This window comes from Gallus gallus, chromosome 5 (assembly GCF_016699485.2).
Source record: "Gallus gallus isolate bGalGal1 chromosome 5, bGalGal1.mat.broiler.GRCg7b, whole genome shotgun sequence".
NCBI lineage: Eukaryota > Metazoa > Chordata > Aves > Galliformes > Phasianidae > Gallus > Gallus gallus.
Window position 1 is genome coordinate 6,471,824 of NC_052536.1, and position 19,921 is coordinate 6,491,744.

The 19,921-nt window shown below is 40.0% G+C and overlaps 1 protein-coding gene across 9 annotated transcripts in view; it reads right to left on the reverse strand.

Annotated features, from left to right (window-relative positions):
- Positions 1-19,921, reverse strand: part of KIAA1549L (KIAA1549 like) — a 109,192-nt gene that overhangs the window by 33,669 nt on the left and 55,602 nt on the right. For 8 of the 9 annotated variants that reach the window (XR_005860076.2, XR_005860077.2, XM_015286324.4 and 5 more), the window contains exons 11-15: positions 19,705-19,868; positions 14,258-14,448; positions 11,203-11,330; positions 9,877-9,900; positions 913-1,091 (exon numbers count right to left, since the gene is read on the reverse strand). Coding sequence is in view for 7 of the 9 variants with exons in the window: in XM_015286324.4 (XP_015141810.1) it covers positions 913-1,091; positions 9,877-9,900; positions 11,203-11,330; positions 14,258-14,448; positions 19,705-19,868 (686 nt within the window). In the remaining 2 variants the exon portion in view is untranslated. The remainder of the gene's footprint in view (positions 1-912; positions 1,092-9,876; positions 9,901-11,202; positions 11,331-14,257; positions 14,449-19,704; positions 19,869-19,921) is intronic. The other variant, XM_015286325.4, reaches the window with a different exon arrangement.

Genomic DNA, 19,921 nt, shown 5'->3' on the forward strand with positions numbered 1-19,921 from the left:
TTAGAAACGATGTGGCACATCAGGGCTTAAAATACAAGCATGAAATGGACCGTGACACACTGCTATAATCCAGGCCCACATGGGAAAGCGATGACACCGTCTTTTACTGCATTTCTGGGGGAGCACACAGTGGTGGTTTTAGAACAGCAGCAGGGAGATTCAGGCTGATCTCTGAACAATCATTGTAGTGCAAGTTTGTGAACAAGAAACCTCTCCAGCTTGTCCATCCCCTTTAAGAATTCTATATGGAATCATAGAACAGCTGGGGTTGAAAGGGACCTTTAAAGATCATCTAGTTGCAAACCCCCTGATATGAACCTCAATTCTTTGTAAATGGATCACTCAAAAAAAAGATCTGCATAAAAATTCCTATATACAAGTATAGGAGTCAAAGCACGGTTTTTAGTCAGCATCTTGATCTTTGCCATTCCACTTTGTTCCCAGGAAACAGCTGTGCCCGCTGTGCACAGGCTGGAGTGCAGACTGAGCAAAGCCATGGTCCTGCTCTACGCCTTCTCGCTTTGAATGAGATGTACTGCTCAGTATAGAAAGATTAGATTGGGATCCAGATGATCTAATATTTCCAAGTTTATCTACAAAATTCACATGGAGAGAAGATCTTGATCTTCTCTCTGCCTTTATTACTCATTCTCTTAAAATGCATATGATAAAACAGAAGGATATTGAGAAGATACAAATATAGAAAGTTGCCTCTTCCAAGGTCACATACATTCACAGATGCAATATGAAAACATTTAAATTCTTTGACCTCGGAGCTCACAATGCTACTGGGGCTTTATACAGAATCAGAGAGAAAAGTTCCTACAAATCCCCAACTCTAATAGGCTTAAGATCATGCCACCTTTGGATAGAGCCAGGAAATAGCTGCAGACATTGTCAGATGGTCCTTACCTCTCCATTAATGATGGCAGATTCCTGACTTCTATCTGATGCAGCATGAACAGCAGGTAGAGCCACAGGTTTGATGGCTATCAGCTGTACAGATCCAGAAGAGGTGTCAAAGGGGTCAATGGCAGATTTGGCAATGTTATCAAAGAGAATGCCTCCTTCCTCTTCATCGCTGATGGGTACTAAAGCACATCAAACATTCAGCATAAAGAAATATTTTTACTGCATGTTAAAGGTAAAATTCAATGAGTGCATGCTTGGGATTAATAATGTGCTTGGTACACTTCAAGAGCAGATCTGGGAGACTTCCACACTGGAAAAAAAATCCCATTAGATTACAGATAGCATTCTGCATTCCAAGGATTATATAACATTCTCCCCAAAAGGCTGATCTCCAATATGCACTAATAAGTTGAAAAGAAAATGAGAAGAAGAATGGCAAAAAAAAAAAAAGCTATGAAAATGGTAACTAAACTCAAAGTAGGTTTTCTTACATTTCACATGGAAAAGATGTTACATCCATACACACAGAAGCCTCCATGTGCTAAGGTATCTGTAGCTACTCCTGATCTAAACAGACATTTATTTTTCAGCGTCATACAACATAAAAGCATGTTCTCAAAACCTACTGATTTTAGCTAAAGCTATTGATTTAAAAAATGTTGCCTTTTAAAATGAAAACATTAATGTTGCATGTTAAAACATGCTTAAGAAACTAAGAGCATCCAAGTACTCTTTTACTTTGCAAAGAAGTACCTCCAGCGGCTGTAAAGTTAAGCCATCAGAATTTGTTGAGAGACAGGAGAAGACTTGGAAATCTTTAAACTTAAATGTCACAGTGAAGCATCTTTATTTTTAGATAGCTTTCACATTCAATCATGCTCCTTCCCCTCCAAATTTTGTTTGCAAAGCTGTGCCACCTTGTCAGCTGTTGAATCTTAAACCTAACTTTATCTTCTCTTGGAATAAAAGACTGACTCTAAGACACGAGCACAAATTCTACAAAGGGATTCTTGCAAACATTTTTGAATAATTGTGCTATTAAAGGGAAGAATGCTTGCTCCATATCCTAAGTGACAGGAGTAGAGATCCTCTGCTAAAGAACAAAGTGGTCTGCTCTAAATTTATTTCCTCTGAAAATACATTCAGTTTTAATATTTAATCACTGCAAAAATTACAATGGACTTGTATAAGCTCAGCAGTTAAGACAGCCAATGATTTTGGTGAAAAAGAAATATTTGACAGTGGTAATAAAATATGAACTCAGTGAGTAAGCTTATTATCTTTCTGTGCATTCAGCGTAGACTGGAGCTGACACTACTTAAGCTTTTGAGAACTATATGGGTTAAATCACTGTGTCATTAAATATTGCCCCTCTGGCTTCATGGAACTGTCCAAATACGATAGAGAGTCTTTAGCCTGCCTCAAATCCACCCGTCCCTCCCAGGGCTGTTCAAAGTCTGAGTCTGAATGCTTGCAAAAGCGAGCAGACCACAAGCCTGGCTCACTGAAATTAACTGCCAGGCTCCCACTGACAACCATGCTGTCAAGATTTCACCGAGGCAAAATCTGATGAACAAAGAGCTAAGTGCCTATCACAGATAGCACCTCAATAGGAAAGCATTTACATCACAATGATTATAAAAGGAAAGCACACACATTCTTCCCTCTGGGTATTTTGAATACGCTCAGTTATCACGGAAGGTACTCCATGCCGTTTTTTTCTGTAATTCACTACATAAACTTCCATGCTCCCCTAACGAGCTGCCTCACTGGTGTCAGGGCTACTTGACTACTGCAGGGCTACTTTGGCTACTAAGAGAAGAAATGGGTATCTTAATTATATTCTGCACCAGCAAAGGTGATCTCTCCCAGTAATTCAGGTGAGCTTGGATAGCATTCCACCTGTTGGTTCAAGTACCAAGAAGCTGTGTAATCAATTCTCCTTTGCTACTGCCTTTGTGTTTGCCTGAACCAGGCACGGCACAAAAGGTGGTTAAGCATCAACTTACAAAATCTGACACTTTTCAAACATTTTCAGTGTATCCCACTTCACACAGAAAGCACCAAGAAGTGCAGCTGGTTGCACCCCGATGTTTCACAAGGACTTAGCTTGCCAAGTGCCAGCTGTGATCACCAAGCACCCACAGAGCATGGCTAGCTACCAATTCGTGGGTTGTCTCCTCAGACCTCATTTCAGGATCAGAAGCCTGCATGTTGACCTAATCAGAGCTCCTCCGGTTCTAAGATACAATAAAAAAAAAAAATTAAGGGTAGACAATCCTCAATAACATGACAGCTCTTTCTGATATGGTGAATGAATGCAGAAGGCACAAGTGTCAGCCTTCTCATTTCTGAGTACATCTCCTGCATCTAGTATAGTGTCATTTGTACAGAAATAATAATCAAACGGAACTAGAAATTGGAAGTATGTCCCACCTTAGCTTAGCATTTGTTCATTAAATGGTATTTATGATGTAAAAGTATTTTTTCAATTGCCCTTTTTTCACTGAAGAGCGATAAAGAGCCTGTGATCTGCAGTTACTGTTGTGCTGCTACAGCTGAGATTGGCAGTGAACCATAAGCAAGTGCTGTGGGAATTTTAATACTTGCTCCTATCTGTCTCTTTCAGAGAGAATTCGCAGGAAGTGTTTGACAGGATTGAACCACAGCCACCCCTAACTTTAACAAATCAGCCAAAGGCTCACGGAGAAGTCCTTGAGTGTTTGCTCCTGCAGTGCACTCCAGCCAAGGTAAGTCCAGCCCCCTCAGTGCCTCAGAGAGGTGAGCTGGATGACAACAGGAAATTTTAGGAAACCGCCCAGGTGTTCTTGCTCCTTTGCTTATTATAATTAGCACACTTGCTTATTATAATTAGCAATACGTAATTAAAGCAATGCTTTTAATTTCTTTTCTTAAACAGATGCATACGAGCGTTTCTGTGGCTTCATTGCTCCTCCAATTGCACTGTGTACATGCAGACATTGCAAGACTCAATAGATCAGTGGAAGGAAGGGGAAAAAACCCATCTATTTAATCACCTACTTAAGAGTAATTTACCTTCTTTGAAACATCTTGTGCCAGATATTTCATGGCATGTGATTCATTGAGATTGAATTACTCTACTTAATCTTTCTTTGACTGAAGTACATTAAGATTTATCCAGAGCGATCATTTAGTCAGGTTGAGGAATTGCAATGAAGATCATTGTGACCCTGGGTTTTTGGCATGACTGGAGGTTTATCTCCACATCACTAGCTATTAGTACACAAGATCTGCTAGATTAACACTGCTTAAGGCATTCTAGTCTCACCTTTAAGTGCAACTGTACACAGTTTTCAGAAGGCAATGCCAGCAGGTGGTGCTACCCACTTGCACCACTGGTGCTCCAGCGGTGGGAGAGCAGCTAAGAAACTAGCTCAGCAGGTTATTCTATTGTTAATGTATTTATTAATTTATGTTAAAAAAAAAAAAAAAAGAAAGAAATTACTTATGTCAGTCTAAGATTCCCATACTAATGATCCACAAGATTTCTTGTCTTGGCTCTCCCTCCCTCCAGGCTGTCTTTCCTTCCCTTTTCAAAATCTTTACCTGCAGACTTGGTAAACTTACAGCAAAATACCAGACAGAAAAAAGATGCTCTGTCTTTCTCAGAAGCAAAAATTCCACTGATTCTGAAATCCCCAGAAAAAAGAATGGCATCTTCAGAGAAGAAACATGGAAAACCAACAGCTGGGAAATATTTGCAAGCAGGCAGAATGCTCTGCCTTTTCTTAGGTCTTTCAGTGAAGCCGTAAAATTTACCTTGTATAAAGCACATGTGAACATCGTGACCATATGTACAATATGCAATCAATTCTCTGAGTAATAGAACGGCTTAAAATAATAAGAAAACAGAGTATATTAAATGAAAATCTTAAGTCTGACAGAGAGAACGATGTCACAGATGTGAAAAGCTATCTCCTTAGAAAAAGTCTGCATTTGAGTTTTTCACACAGAAACTCTGGCTACTTCCTGAAAATTACATTAGTAGCAGGGAAATTTTCATTTTAAAGTAAATCTCTCTATTTGGGAGAAAAAAAAAGCGAGAAATTTTCTAAATCATTCTATATGTCAACTTACTGTCTCCAGAATGACAGGAACCAGGGTTTTTAGCAGTAAAGAAATGTATGCTCCTGAAGGAGTTTATAAGACAACTTTCCTAAGCTAGTCCTGAACCTATTCAGGACTAAAATTCTCCTCTACAACATACTGCAGTATAACAGAGTACATTCTTGCACACACACATACACCTCACTTCCAATAGACACCCAGCAGTCAGGCTGTACAATTCTAAGCCTTTCAGAAACACCACAAATACTAAATTTTCTGAGGAAAAAACAAAACAAAACAAAACAAATAACCTTGTAGACTGATAAAGAAAGCTCAATAATTTCTCCTGGATGTTAATTTTCTGATGTGAAAAGTCTGCTAAATGCCAGGCCATATGTTTTAGGTGTTGCAGTCCCGGGATTTGGCAGGGATCCTGAAATGGGAGTTACCTGAGCAGGTGCTTTAAGCATTCTGAACTGACATTTGCAGCTCTTCTATGAAACAATATACACAGGATGGCTACTCTTCCATTTGCTGCTCGCTTGGTTCAGCTTCTAATTGAACCTATTTTGCCCCTATAAACAGCAACAAGGATTTCCTTTTCTGTAGTTCTGTTTTCACCTCCAACCAAATTTGTCCCATTTATTTAAATTTCAAATTCTTCCATGGTGTGTATTTCATAATGTTTGTACAGAATCCATCACACTCATTACTTGGCTGGCACTTCTACAATACCATCATAAGCATGCTTAATAACTAAAATAATTATTTAACTGACAATGTTGATGACAGTACAAACAAGTCAGATAGGGAAGGCATGAGCACTTACATCAGAAGACTACTCTTCAATAAAGCAGTGCAATAAAGAGTATAACCATTCAGACTGCCACTGAACCTGATGGCATGAGCATCTACACACTCTTAACATCGTTCCTCGGATGAAAAATGCTGTCAGATTCAATTAAGTGGCAAAGTAAAGCTCATCCAGAGGGAAGGCAAACTTGAATTAAGAAATGTTTAATTGCACAGCCACCTGCCGATCCCTGTTCATTCAGAGGTCTGTTACAACAGGCACATTCATTAGCAGCACGGGAAAGCTATTTTTCTTGCCCAAAAACCAAGTGCAAAAAGCAGCAGGAAACAGTATTGGCTACACGTGAAGAAACAAAGGTTTCGTGTCGCTAGTAGGATGCTACCAGAGTCATAGCATAGCATGCTCTGTAATTGAAACAAACAAAACAAAAGCCAGCGAAATGAATGGAAAAAGTAAGGGGAAATATGTCACAACACGAAATCTACGGGGATTTTAAAAAGAATCAAGGTATAAAACTTCCAAGAGGCTCAAGGAGTAGAGTAACTGTTGCCAAAATGAGGAATTTCAGCTGTACAAGGGAATGTTGTTAATTCTTCCCCCCCCCCCCCCCCCCCCGCCATGATTGAATGTCAAGAAATGATTCCAGAAAAGTCTAGTCGTTAATTGAGAGGGGATGAAGAGTTAGATAAAGATCCTAAACAACACTTGTGTAAATGAAGCAGATGCCTCATGATAAGGCAATGAAGGATGAAAAGAACAGACTCTTCTATCTGCATGACAAATTCTTCCAAAGACTCAGATTTGTCAGCCTTTCAGAGGCAGAGACATTGCAAAAGGGAATCATCTCACTTCAGATTGGTGCATATGCTCTAGTGCAATTGCCTAGGCTGCTCTCATTCTGAAAATAGAAAGACAAGAACCTTGAGAGAAGATAGATCCATCCCAATCAGCTGTGACCCTCTAGAGTCACCAGAGAGCTTGGTTACATTACATTAACAAGCCAACATTAGAGGACCATAAACCAGCAAGATGAAACCCTTTCCATCCTAACTGATACTTTATCCCACCCAGCACAGGATGTTTCCTAGAATATGTCAGATCCTCAAGGTATCTCTATGTCAAAGCAGACTGCTACATCACTGCTAGTGGATTCAATTGCTGTTAACGCATTTCATTTCAATTTGAGTCACTGCAGACAACTGCTCAGAAATTCAGAAAAGCTGGCTCTGCCACTGAGCCACATCAGACAGCGTGAAAAATGTGGCCCACACTTCTGTAGAATAAAGGAAGCAGTGTATCATAGCTTGGTGCAGTTACATCCAACAATTCATTTGATTTTAGCTAAGCTAATAATACAGCCAAGTTTTCCTCCCCAGTACTTTGTTCCTACAGACACCTGATTTTCAGAGATCTCAACAAGATGAGCTACAAAGAATAGATGGAAAAAAAATTGAAAATTGTGACAGCTTCTGCCTGGACAGAGAAAATTATGTTGTCTTATGAAAAGCTTCTGGTATCTTAAAAAGGAGCGAGGCCTTTGACTGAACTACTTCTGAAAGGTTAGATCTGTTCTTAAAGACAACATCCAAATTGCTTGGAAGATGGTAAGTGTTCCAGGTGGCATTCCTAGGAGCAGGAATGGAAGGTTTCTTACACAAGGAAGTTTGACTCCTTGTGAATATTCATGTGATCCGTGCTTTCTTAGGCTGATGAGTTTCTTGTACAAACCTGGACTCAGCTACAAGACTTCTCAACTCGTGAGGTATGGAGCCATGTGCTTCATCAGGAACTGCAGAAAAACAATATCCTTCCATCTCCTTAACATGCTATTTCATTCCTTTTATTCTTTTTTTTCCCCCCCCAAACCAACAAGGATTCACACCCACCCAAAGATGCCAAAGGCAAGGTTGCGCGGTCAAGCACTCAAAGCCTGGAAAAAATGGCCTGTGTAACTTTTGCTGGATTGATTTCGTAACGAGCTAGAGAAAAGAAAGATTTTACTGTAGGCTGCTATGATTCTTTAAGCATATGTGGATTCAGCCATTTGCTGAATGTTAGGCCCCGATAAAAGAGCAGCTGAAAGTGCTGACATTCTGTTCTCTTCCACTTCTCCTTTGAGCATATGTCAAAAAACGCCAACTGACAGTAACACTGTTGACCGATTCATTCACTTCACAGACCTCTATTCGTATGCAATTGAGCACCGTTTAAAACAGGTTTTCAGTCCAATTGCCCAAAGTAAAAGAAAGCACAACTCATTATCTTTCAGACAGAAAACTTTCTGTTAAAACATTAACACATGTTTTGCAATAAAAACAAAGAAAAAAATGCTATTATCTTACCAAAAGGAATCACTATTGTAATATAAATGGGTAATATAAATGTATATAGATGGTATTCTTGTTTTCTTTAGAACTAATGCTCGGTCAGAGTTCTGATCCTCCAGACCACCTAGTGCTTAAGCCAAGCCTGTCAGCCTACAGTGGTTTCACACTGTTCCCTCTCAGCCCCGACACACAGCATTTGGAGTCAATTTTGAATACAAACCATACAGAGTTTATGTACTGAGGTAACATCCAGTGCTGTCATTTTTCTGTGTAACTAAATGTCAGCAAGAAATAGAATCTAAAATTGGTCTGTAACTATGGCAACTAATGAGCCATTCTAACATGGAGTCCCCACATCAAACATGTGACCATCAAGGGATTCATTCCAGTTTTAAGATTCTGCTTTTCAAAGAAGAAAATATGCAGCTTCTTTTGCTGACATGTGTATTAGAGGTGGCAGCCTACAATCAGGCTAGAGCAGGTTTAGACAAACAGCTAAGACAAAAACAGATTCTTTCTTAAACTGGAAGGAAAAACAGCCAAAATATTCTACTGATGCTAATCACACTGGATATAGATATTTCCTTCCAAAAAGAACAAAATGCCAGAGATGACAACAGCATTTGAAATCATAGTACTGGGGAACAAAGCATATCTCAGTGACAACAAGTAAAGGTGCCTTGATTTTTTTGTTTTTTTAATTTCTACTTCAGTAGGCATTTGGTATGACACAACTCAAAAGTCAGAAACACATCTGCACATGCATATGAGAATAAATGTGAGGCCAGTTCTGTAATTCTGGTAATGCCATTTCCTTTTCCATGACCTAATCTTCCTTCTTAGAAGCACTTCTAAAAGGGCTGTATTGGGAAACTCTCTTAAACAGTTATGCTTCCCAGGAAATTTCCATCTCTTTCCCAGGAAACTATGTTTATCCCTCTCCATACCTTCTCCTGCTAACTACCAGGTGACCACAAAACCACTGAGGGCCACAAAAATGAAGTTCCTCTGGAAGTAGCTGGGGTCCCTATCAGAAGGAGAGCTCTGCACAAAAGTTGTTTCATGCACAGGTTCCTTCAAAGCCAGAATAACCAGATGGCAAGAGCTTATCTTTCTCCCATTTTGTATATGCACTGCACTATTACTTTCTAAATAGGTAAATCCCTCTCTTTCATTCTGCCACTGGAGTTCCAGATCATGCTACCAGCATGTGGTAGGAACAAATGGCAAGGATCCCCAGTATAAATGGAGTATGGATGGTTTCCCTATGGTGCTAGAAATCATTTAGCTCCTTTGCTGCTCCAAACAAGGAGGACCTTAACCACATTAAAAAAAATCATCATCATTCAGATCTTTTTTTATGGAAGAGAGATGACAGAAGGTAAAATAATCAAGGAAAGAAAGCAGTTATTAGTTCTCCAGCAGAAATTGAGAAGGACATAGTTATCATTATCAAATAAATTTGAAGCTAAAATGAAATTAAGATTTGATATAAACGATCAGGGTTGCCATGTATGACATGGAAAGGTTTCTTTGAAAAACAAATGTATGTTGTAGATAGAAATGTGGTACACAGCCCAGGATGTTGGGCAGCCTGGTCTGGTGGTTGGCAACCCTGCACATAACAGGGGGGTTGAAACTCGATGATCATTGTGGTCCTTTTCAACCCAGGCCATTCTATGATTCTATGTTAGGTGTTAGTCACATTTTTAACAAGAAACTGGATGCTCTTACCAATTTTCTTGGAAGCTTTAAAACCTAACAAAACAAAACAAAGAAATCAACTAAATTATTTTGCCAACAAGTGTAAACATTACCTGATGCTTTTTTTGATTATTAGCTTTCTTGGGTAAGAAAAAAAAACAGTAAAAACTACAGCTTTTAACTCTGGAAAACCATAAATGTCATTGTCTTGTAAAAAAGACATCAATTATATAGTTCCCACAAGATGCAGCGCTCTGTGATACATGTATAGAAAGAAACGAGGTCACTTACAAAAAGCGGTATGATTTTGCTGTACAGAACAAAGGCCATCTCTGGTGCTATGTATCTGTCACTACACTGCACCGTATTTCTGCTAAGGCAGCCAAGTATTTCTTTGCAAGACACTTTTGTATGATTAAGATGCAACAGTGAAGAGATGGCATAATGTCACACCAGGACTGCCATTGGAACCCACCATAGAGGCTGCTCAGGTGACTTAGTGGAGAAAGGAGACCTACACTAAGATTTTTTCTTTATCTGGGTCCTCACTTCCACACATATTTTTTTTAATGAAGAAGGATTACAAATTTCTGTTACTGACAGAACCTAATGAGGCCAAATCCAATTTAATCCCTTCCCTTTAAGGGGAAGTGATCAATTGGTTCGAACACAGTGCTTTCTATTCATATGGAAAATATAGCTATGGAAGCGAAGTTGTAACTCAGAAGAAATAAACAGAAAGATGGACAAAAAGAAAAGTGAGGAAGACAGGGGACCAGACCCAGCTTTCAGCCAACGTTCCTGATACATCTCAAGTCACAAAGCACCACCACCAACCAAGGGCTTGCAGAAGACATCCAGCGTAGTGTTCTAAGAGCATCAGGAAAAGCCGTCATTAAGTGCTAGTAACAAAAAACTATGATGTGGAGAATTAGAGATGGGAAGTTAGAGCTCTGAACGTCTCACACCTTTCAGATTAATTTTTTACCTATTTAATTAATTGTCATCAGAGCCGTAATGGAAATAAACAGCCTATACAGGAAAAAAAAAAAAGCTGTAAACCCAGCCCACCCACTAGGCATCATTGCGTCTACATTAGCTTGCTGGTTTAAGAATAAATAAATAGGTAAATAAATAAACAATCACAGAAAACTTGCAACGGCCCATGCACAAGAAGAAAGCAGCGTACTGCTTCATGTGAAAGCGAGGAATAACTATAAGCAGCAAAGGGCGTGAAAACAGCTGCCAAAAGAAAACGCCTGAAGGACAGCTGAAGGTAGAGGAAGATGGCTGTGACACACGTGGGTACCACGACGGGGCGGCTGCGAGCAGCTTTCAGCAGCAAACACTTCTCACCGTTTCTTTTCCTGCCTTCGTCTTTGGTCACTTTTGGCGGTGCCACGACTTTCTGCGGGGAGCTCCGGCTGGAGCTGGGCTTTCCCGACTCGTTGCTGATGATGGAGCCGTTCTGGCTCGGGGACCGGCTGCAAGTAACCATAGCAACAAGGGAGGCTGTAAGTTCTTCTTCACAAACCTCGTTTCAAGGTTATTTCATCTGCACAGTTTGCACCACTGAGTTTTCAGGTCTGATTGTGTACCAGAACGGTGCAGAATATAAACGGCATGCAGAAACACGGGAAAAACAGGAACAGACTGATGGTAGGAGAGCACTGCTCCTCAATTAGTTCAGGGCTGATAGGCATCTTAAGCGACACCAAAAGCAGGCACTTCTCAAGCACAACCCCCACAATGACAGAAGCGGCACTGCAGAGGACAGAACTCCCTGTTATTAATTCTGTGTCCTTATACAGCTAAAACAAACAAGAATCCCACTTTCATAAATACAGCTAAAATAATTTCTCCATTATTTAGCTCGCATCAGCACACAACTGTTTTCTCACCCACGATGCAAAATTCACTAATCCCTTCATCTCCTTTTTACCTATTTGCACTTAATGCAGTTTAACCAGCACCATTATCTGCTGAAACTCCTAAGAAAATGCTCTCTTTGTGCAGGCATTGCATCTCCTCGCACTAAAACTGCCCCAAACAGGCCGAGGAGGGAGGGCACAGCAGCTCCCATCAGTGCTGGCTCTCAGCAAGGAGCAACCCTCAGAACATGCAGTGTACCTCTGCCTCAGTGCTTTGGGATCAAGCTCTCATCTGAAGTTCTCTTCTTTTGGGGGTGGGCAGATGACTCAGTCTTAATGCACAAGTCAAGAAAAACAGGCCAAGGTAGAAAGTACCAAATTTGGTGCTACTCCAGATCAATGTATGATGTCAAATTGTTCCTATAGGTCAAACTTGCCGTCTACAGGACTTGCATAGTTACACATGCACCTATCCACAATTAAATACTCCAGATCATCATGGCTGGTGAAAGGATGATTTAAACAGGCTGCGTCTAAGGAAAAAAAACTGGTCACAAGGACTTTTGTTTACAGAAAGAAATCAGCCAATTCTATTGCTGTCAAAATAGCTTTATATCCAGAAATGGTATCAAAACAAAACCACTGTGAAGATCAACCCATTACTGCCATACTGTACTGCCAGGCTGAAACATTCATTTACCTCTTCTTCTGACTATCCTATCCATGTAAGAAAAGAGCATTTACTGTAGTCAGAATGGGAAGGGACAAGTATGAGGAACTCATTCCTACGGACTCTCTTCTGAGGATAGCCTGAGTGGAAGACGTTCAACACCAGCTCTTCCCAGCTCCATGACTTCAGGAAAACTCAGCACACGCTCTGCATCAGCTCAGCTTCAGGATTTCCTTGTGAAGTCCTACTGAGAATAAACATTCTTGAAAAGAATTTCTCCCCTGTAGATCTCCCTGTCTCTGCTAATGAAGAGTCCTAGTATATAAATTATTCCAGGGACAGACCAGTACCTGAAGAAAAGCTGATCTACTTGGGAACAAGGAAAAGAAACAAGTATAGATGGCTTGCACAATTATTTCTGCTGCCACTGAGCTAAATATTCATCTTTTTAAAGCAATCATTGTACTTATTATCTGTGAAGCTTCCTTCAGTGATAATATGAGAAGATATTCTGATCAGTTACCAGCCACTTCATGGCAGTTTGATTTAAATTGACCTTTCCAGACTGCAAAGTAACCAGGATGAAAGAGCAAATACATAAAGGTCAAGAAATATTTCTTCATCTTAAGAAATCATTAAGTTCCATCCCCAGACACAACTCAGGGATGAAAAGAGACTGCATTTCTACATGTTCTCACTTACTCAAGTAATCACCCTGAAGGAGGTATAAGTAACTCTGAAGAACCATATCCTAAGAAAGGCACACAGAAGCATCACAGGATCAGCACACTTTTGTAAAGAGAGTAACTTTCCCAGTGAATTCCTGAGTCAAGATTGCTAATCAACATTTGCTTAAAAAATGGGCAGATTAAGTAGAGGAGGGGGATTTCTAAACCCATTCAAAGGACTGAGTTAAAGCTCCTAAGCACTTTTTAAAGACTATTAAGTAATAGGACAGGTTTACTTGTGCGTGTGCGTGTTTCAAAATGGCTCTGGAGAGGTTGAAAAATGTTTTAAAGAACATTTTCTGCCAAGGTTTATCTGTGATGGCACAGCACCAGGAACTGCAGTCACTACAACGGTGATCTTTCATTCAGTTTCTCTGAGGATGATTTAGGGTAGACCTTACATAAAAGTTCCTAATGGGAAAGGCAGTGAAGAACAGATTTCTTGAGGAAGCTGTTATGATTCCACCACTGGAAGACTTTAAAGAAAGTTGAAGTTTAGGCAGAGGTATAGTTGACTATACAATGGAGCAGAGCAAGGGCTAGATAGGTTCCCGGAGGGAGAGCTTCTAATATGTGTTCAACCTTGAAGACTTACTTTGAAGAGACTGTAAACCTGAGGAAACTTCACTTTATGATGTCATCTAGTTTGTTCTTACACACTCCAAAGTTTTGTCCTGCTATAGATACTTTGAATCCAGAGATCTTGCTTTAATGATATAAATCTGTGGATGTTTAGCGTTTGCTCTTCAACTGATGGACTGATGCAGTCTGTCAGTAATGCTAAAGCAATTTACAGTCACAGAAGTCTTGCCTTTTGCTTTATTTGAGGAACGATTGGTGTTCATGCTCCAGATTCAATGTTTTTTTTCAGGTTCATCTCTTGCACAAAGTCAGCATGCACAAGACAGACGCTTCCCATTTAACTCCTCTACTCACATACAATCTGTGGAGACTTCGCTTTGGTTTATCTTTCATTTTGCAGCAAACTTACATACCCAGTACAGACTAATGGTACACCAAGAATACATTGTGGAGGTATCATCTTCCACACATGGTGCTTGGGTACCAAACCTTTCAATGTTTCCTAAGCAATGGCAACACGTACCCCACTCACCCCTCGGCAAAAACACACAACTCCATACCTTTTCCTTGTATCATTGGATTGGGCTGTTTTAATGGTGCTCCCATCCTGAGTAATTTCTCTCTCCTGGGAGGCAGGAGCATCTCTGACTGGAAGTGGAAGTACGACAGTCTCCTGAGTTACTGGTAAAACTTCATCTTCAGCTCCCTGCTGACCTAAATGTTGCTTGGCATAGTCAAAGCCTTGTACTGGCTGCAAAAATAAGCGGGAGAAAAATATTCCAGAATGTGTCATATGTTAAAACAAAATTTCCACTTGAATACCCAATTTTCCACTACCCCTTTACTTCTTTAATTAAATAAGCTAGAGGTAAAAATGTGTAGATTGCAATACGAACGTCCAACAAAGCAATTCTTCTGATAAGGTCTCCATTACACATACTTTAAACATGATTAATTAGTATTAAACCTGGCTTTCCCTGTCTGAAAACCCCAGAAATTCCTTTGACAGACAATGCAAAAGTAAATGTAAAAAAGGAAAATATAAAAAGGGAGAAAAGCAAGGCCATATAGAAAACAAAAAACTTTCTCCATGAAAAAATCATCTGTTTCCAAAGGAGGTGGGAGTAATTTATTCCAGATCAAGACAAAGCAAAAAAGGCACAAATGAAAGTTTCATGGGCAAGATTCCCCCGTCTTTCCCTTCCCAACCCCCAAATCATTCTTCTCAGAATAGTGAAATCATATTCCCTCTGGCTTTCAAGTTGCCTACTGGGAAAGTTCGTATTAATTTTACTTGTTTCTCTTGCAAAGTGGCATTTGCAAGAGGCTTGCAGCCCTGGCAGCCAAGTGCCGTGTGCCCAGCCTGAAGCCACGGCTGTGCTTTCCCTGCTGCCTCTGCAAGCAAAAGCAGAAATGACATGTTCAGGGCAAAGCAGCCACTGAAAGGTGGATTCTCCCAATGGAGAAATTAAATAATTCAAGCAAAACTTAACTTTCAAAAATGCATTTTCCATTGGGAAGAGAAGAACCACTCAGACATTCCTGGCCAACTCTGGGAAAAATATGTAACATACAACAATGTTCTTGCTGCATTTAACTGAGTTCATTTGTCCCAGAAATATGTATTCTTCCTGAAGTACAAAGACTATCTGTAGAATGCTAAAGAAACATCACAAAACGATTCCAAAGACAGATAAGGCTGATTTTAGCCCTCAAACTTACTTTGGGGAACACATCAAAATTAGATGTTTAAAGCCAAGTGGTCCCTCTCAGGTTCCTGTCCTGCTGCCACTGAGTATTTTCATTCCAGAATAAAGTCAGAACAATAAAAAATCTGCTGATTTGTGCACAGAAAAAGAATGAGCTCTAAAAAAAAAAAAAAAAAAAAAACATTTTCCCTTGTTCTGTCCCTTCCTGAATCTGGGCTATAGCTAAAAATACAGATAAATTTCACAGGCAACCTCAGTCTGAAAATGAAAAACTGTGTTCTTAACAAAAAAAAGAAAGAAAGAAAAAAAATGCTGTTTATGGGATTCTGTATTGTGTTCCCTATCTCCTGCTTAAACCAAGGCTGATGATTTCTAACGTGCTCAAGTACTTCAGAATTCATCTGATAAACAGATCCAGTGTATGAAGGAGATAGTAATTGGGCTAACTCTGGTCTGGGGAGCAGACGTCTCCACGCACTGGCACGATAGATCCTGCAGTGTATCAGAGGAAAGCCAATTCACCGTCACTACCCCATGGCAAATCGTGATGCTACCACCCCTGACAGCCTTCTGCTTGCCCTCCTCTGAAGGCAAGGGACCATAAAAGCAGCCACTAGCTACCAAGGGAGGAAAGGAATGAGAAAAGGAAGTAGTAGCTGTGCAAAGACAGTTAGGAAGAACTACTGCACACCATTCTGGACAGTAATACTTTTAATCGATACAATGCTTTTCAGCCTTAGTATCTATATTAACCATTAGTCAAGACTATCACAGTTATTCTGCAAAAATAGGCAACAAAAAAGAAAATATGATTAAATCAGGTATCACAAACTCTAATTCATATCTTACTTTACAAAAAAAAAACACAACAGGAGAGACAGAATATGAGAATTTTTACAGGATTCTACAGAGTCCCAGCTTGTATGTGCGAGAGGAACAAAATAAAGATGATTTTAATCTAAATTCTACTTACCACCATGCCTGGTAACAAACTGCATTAAGGAAGAGCCGAAAAAGCTATCCTCATCGGAGGACATATTGCGTTAAATAAAATTTGATCTTGGAACCCTGCTCTGAGAAAGTCCACAGGAACAGATGGCTTTACCACCCCTGAAGGGAACTGGCAAGACTGAGTCACGATCAGGCAGTGCTAAGGCACGGCAAGCATAGGTGTCCAATATGGCCACAGTACTCAGAGAGACCGACGGAGGGGGATTTGAATATTGATTTTGAAATGAGACATGATTAGATGATTAAATTACACTGCCTGGAAAAGGGTAGAATGGACATGGAGAAATGTTACTGGGACATTTTTCCTTGTAATGATTATGAAAATGACGCTGATATTTAAATAAAGGGAAGAACAAAAAAGGGAACAAAGAGAAGAAAGGATGGTTATTCCCTCCTTCTGCATATATACCCACAAACGCAGGCAGTGTCTCAGGTTTCTTTGTTCCATGCCCTTTACAAAATTAATGGTGGCTGTTTTCTCATGGCCTACACTATTTCTTTTTGCTGGTGGGTCTTAGACTGCAGATCTTCTCTCTGTTTACATGCAAGCTTACACTGTCATGCACTAAAAGAAAGATTTCAGATTACAGCCTTTTAAAAAAGCATGCTGTGAATACAGAAGCAAGAGAGGTAAAAGTGAACACCTGCCCAAAACCTCAGAGTAAAAACAGCATATCTCAAAACAAAAGCAGTATTTCAAGAACATTAAGATAAGAACACTAAGATAAATTCCCTTTAGAATTTCACCTATTTTACTTTTATTTTTTAACTTCTTTTAATTTCACAACTGGAAAGTTGTGAAAAATGAAAAGCTGGGGAAGAAAAGGTAACGTTGCTACTTCCCTGCAACTTAGTCCTGATCCCACTGGCTCCCCAGGCAATTCAGAATGGCAACAAAACACAACACAATTCCTAAGACACTATAAAATACATGGTACAAGAAAGGTCATTTTTTAAACCCTACTTATTTAGCCGTCAGTCTGTGAGAACAACAAAGTCATTCCTAAATTACCAGGCAGAGGCAGCAATCCTGCTGTTACATCGTACCCCACTCTGCAGAAGGATATTTAAGCTGGGCGTTTCATTTCCCCTCCGTGCTGCGTTCAGGCATCCTACCCGCTGACACGGGACGAGTGAGTCCCCGAAGGGCTGTGGCAGGCAGCTCTGCTTAGTGAAGAACTGCAGCATCCCTCCGCTCGCAGCAGCAGGAGGACTGCAGCAATGAACAGGCTGCTCTGCTCTGCCAGCTCCCTTGGTACAAGGGAGCACCGCTCGAAAACAACAGCTGAAACCCAAGGCTGTACGCATCCCATGACATTCTCCTCATATTCAAAAGGTATCGAAAACATTCCAGTGATATAGAAGCAAATGTCAGGCCTGCATAAGCAGAATATCAAAGCTGTTCCTTAAATTAAAAATCACTCTGCTGCGACCCCACTTATAAATCAGATGCAGCATTAATCACTTATAAATCAGATGCAGCATTAATCAAGCAGTTTGATTTTCTGAGCAATGAAATATCATACAGAATCATAGAATGGTTTGGATTGGAAGCGACCTTTAAGATCACCAAAGTTCCAACCCCCTGCTATAGGCAGGGACACCTCCCACTAGACCAGGCTGCTCACAGACCCATCCAGCCTGGCCTTGAGTGCTTCCAGGGAGGGAGCATCCACAACCTCTCTGGGCAACCTGTCCCAGTGTCTCACCTCCCTCACAGTAAAGAATTTCTTCCTATATATTCATTTAAAATGTGATGTAGACATGACATCAACAGCTTCTTGTATTGCCAAACTGCACGGAACGCAGCAATTACCGTTCAGGCAGTTACTGCTATTCCTGAGGTCACTCATACTGGAATTAAAAACAAAAATGAAACCATTCTTTTCAAAATGATCTTATAACATTATCTTCCTAAAACACGTTCCCTAGTCTTATTTTAAGTAAAGATGCTGCAATCAGGAAAGATAAAAGCAGTCCATTTCCATCCTGCTGCTGGATTTCTCCTTTATGGTCAATACAGCGGTGTATACCCCAAGCTAGATCTGGCTGAACCTTTCTGATGGAACCATCTTTGTGAAACTAAGCACAAACCAATTTAGCTCTCATTCTAAAAGGAATCACTTTCTATTTAATGAACTAAATTATATTTTACTGAGTGTCAAAATATACCAAAAACGAACTGAAAAAGCTTCTATACCAGCACTGTAGTTTGGATCAGGAGTGCACCTTTGAAGTAAATCTCCAAGCTACCTTCACTGACCATACTTAGATTCACAATCTCAGGCCTCACAAACCTTCTTTCAGATGAAGGAAAAATCGGAAATGTACTTTGGAAGTGGGCACGTTGCAATGAAGTTGCAAATGTGAGCAGGTGTGCAATAAAATCAGTTGAAATGAATGTAGGGGGGATGCTGGCAGCTCAGCACCAATTGCTTTGTTCTGCAGATCCAACTCCTGCGTGACCACACTGACTGCTGGTGTAAATGCAGGCTGAGGGAATAGGTTTCCACCTGATCACCTGTATCATAGCCTTATTAAATCTGTCTTCTTGGAGAAAAGTCAAAACCAGAAATTCTTTTTCTTTTTGGAATGATAACTGTGAAATATTAAAATAAGTTCTTTTTCTGTTGCAGCTCCAACCAGCAATCTTTTTCTTACATACTAACTTCACTCAGCTATAACGTAGCTGATAATGACGACAGCTCAAAACAACGTATAAATTAGTCTCCTTTTGTACTTCAGCTGGGAGCTGAGATTACATATAGGAATTAAGTTGTGCATAATATTCACAGTAGCCCCTAATAAAGCCTGGTCTGTATTTTAGACATTTCAGTGGGACATTATGCGATACTGCAGTGATATTAATTTTTTTGTGTGTGTTTGAATATTACTTGTTTCAGTTTTCCAGATCTAGTCTTAACAGTACTTTGGTAATATGAGATAACTAGATAAGCATATTGGAAATGAAATGAAAATGTCTTTTAAGTACCATTTTTAAGTATCTAAAATACTTAAAAGTACTTAAGTACTTTTAAGTATCATTTGGCACCAGCTGTACCCATCTGCAGCTGTGCTAAGATAAGGAAAAAGGACCTGCCATATGCATCATGCCTTCCTTCAGCTCTCACCCCAATCTACAACTCTCAGCAAAGCTGAAATCACAGCAATCCTGCTGTCTGTTGCATCAAGAAACCAAAGAATCCTTCAATTACACCTAGCAGAGAATCAGAGTAAAAACTTCAGAAAGCAAAGAGACATCTTGGATTTGCAGATAAGCCACTCACTTTAGCTCTTTGAGGCAGGTTCATCATGGTATCTGGCTTGAAGTCATTCTTGTTTTTTCTGCACAGAACTGCTGTAATGATAATGATGATAACTGTAACCACAGCAATGGGAGCCAGGACCGCTGCAATGATCCACAAGTTGTTCGGTGGGTTCTTCACCACAGCTACAGAAGATTGCAAACCAACATTGGTAAGTTTCACTGTGTAAATTAAAGAT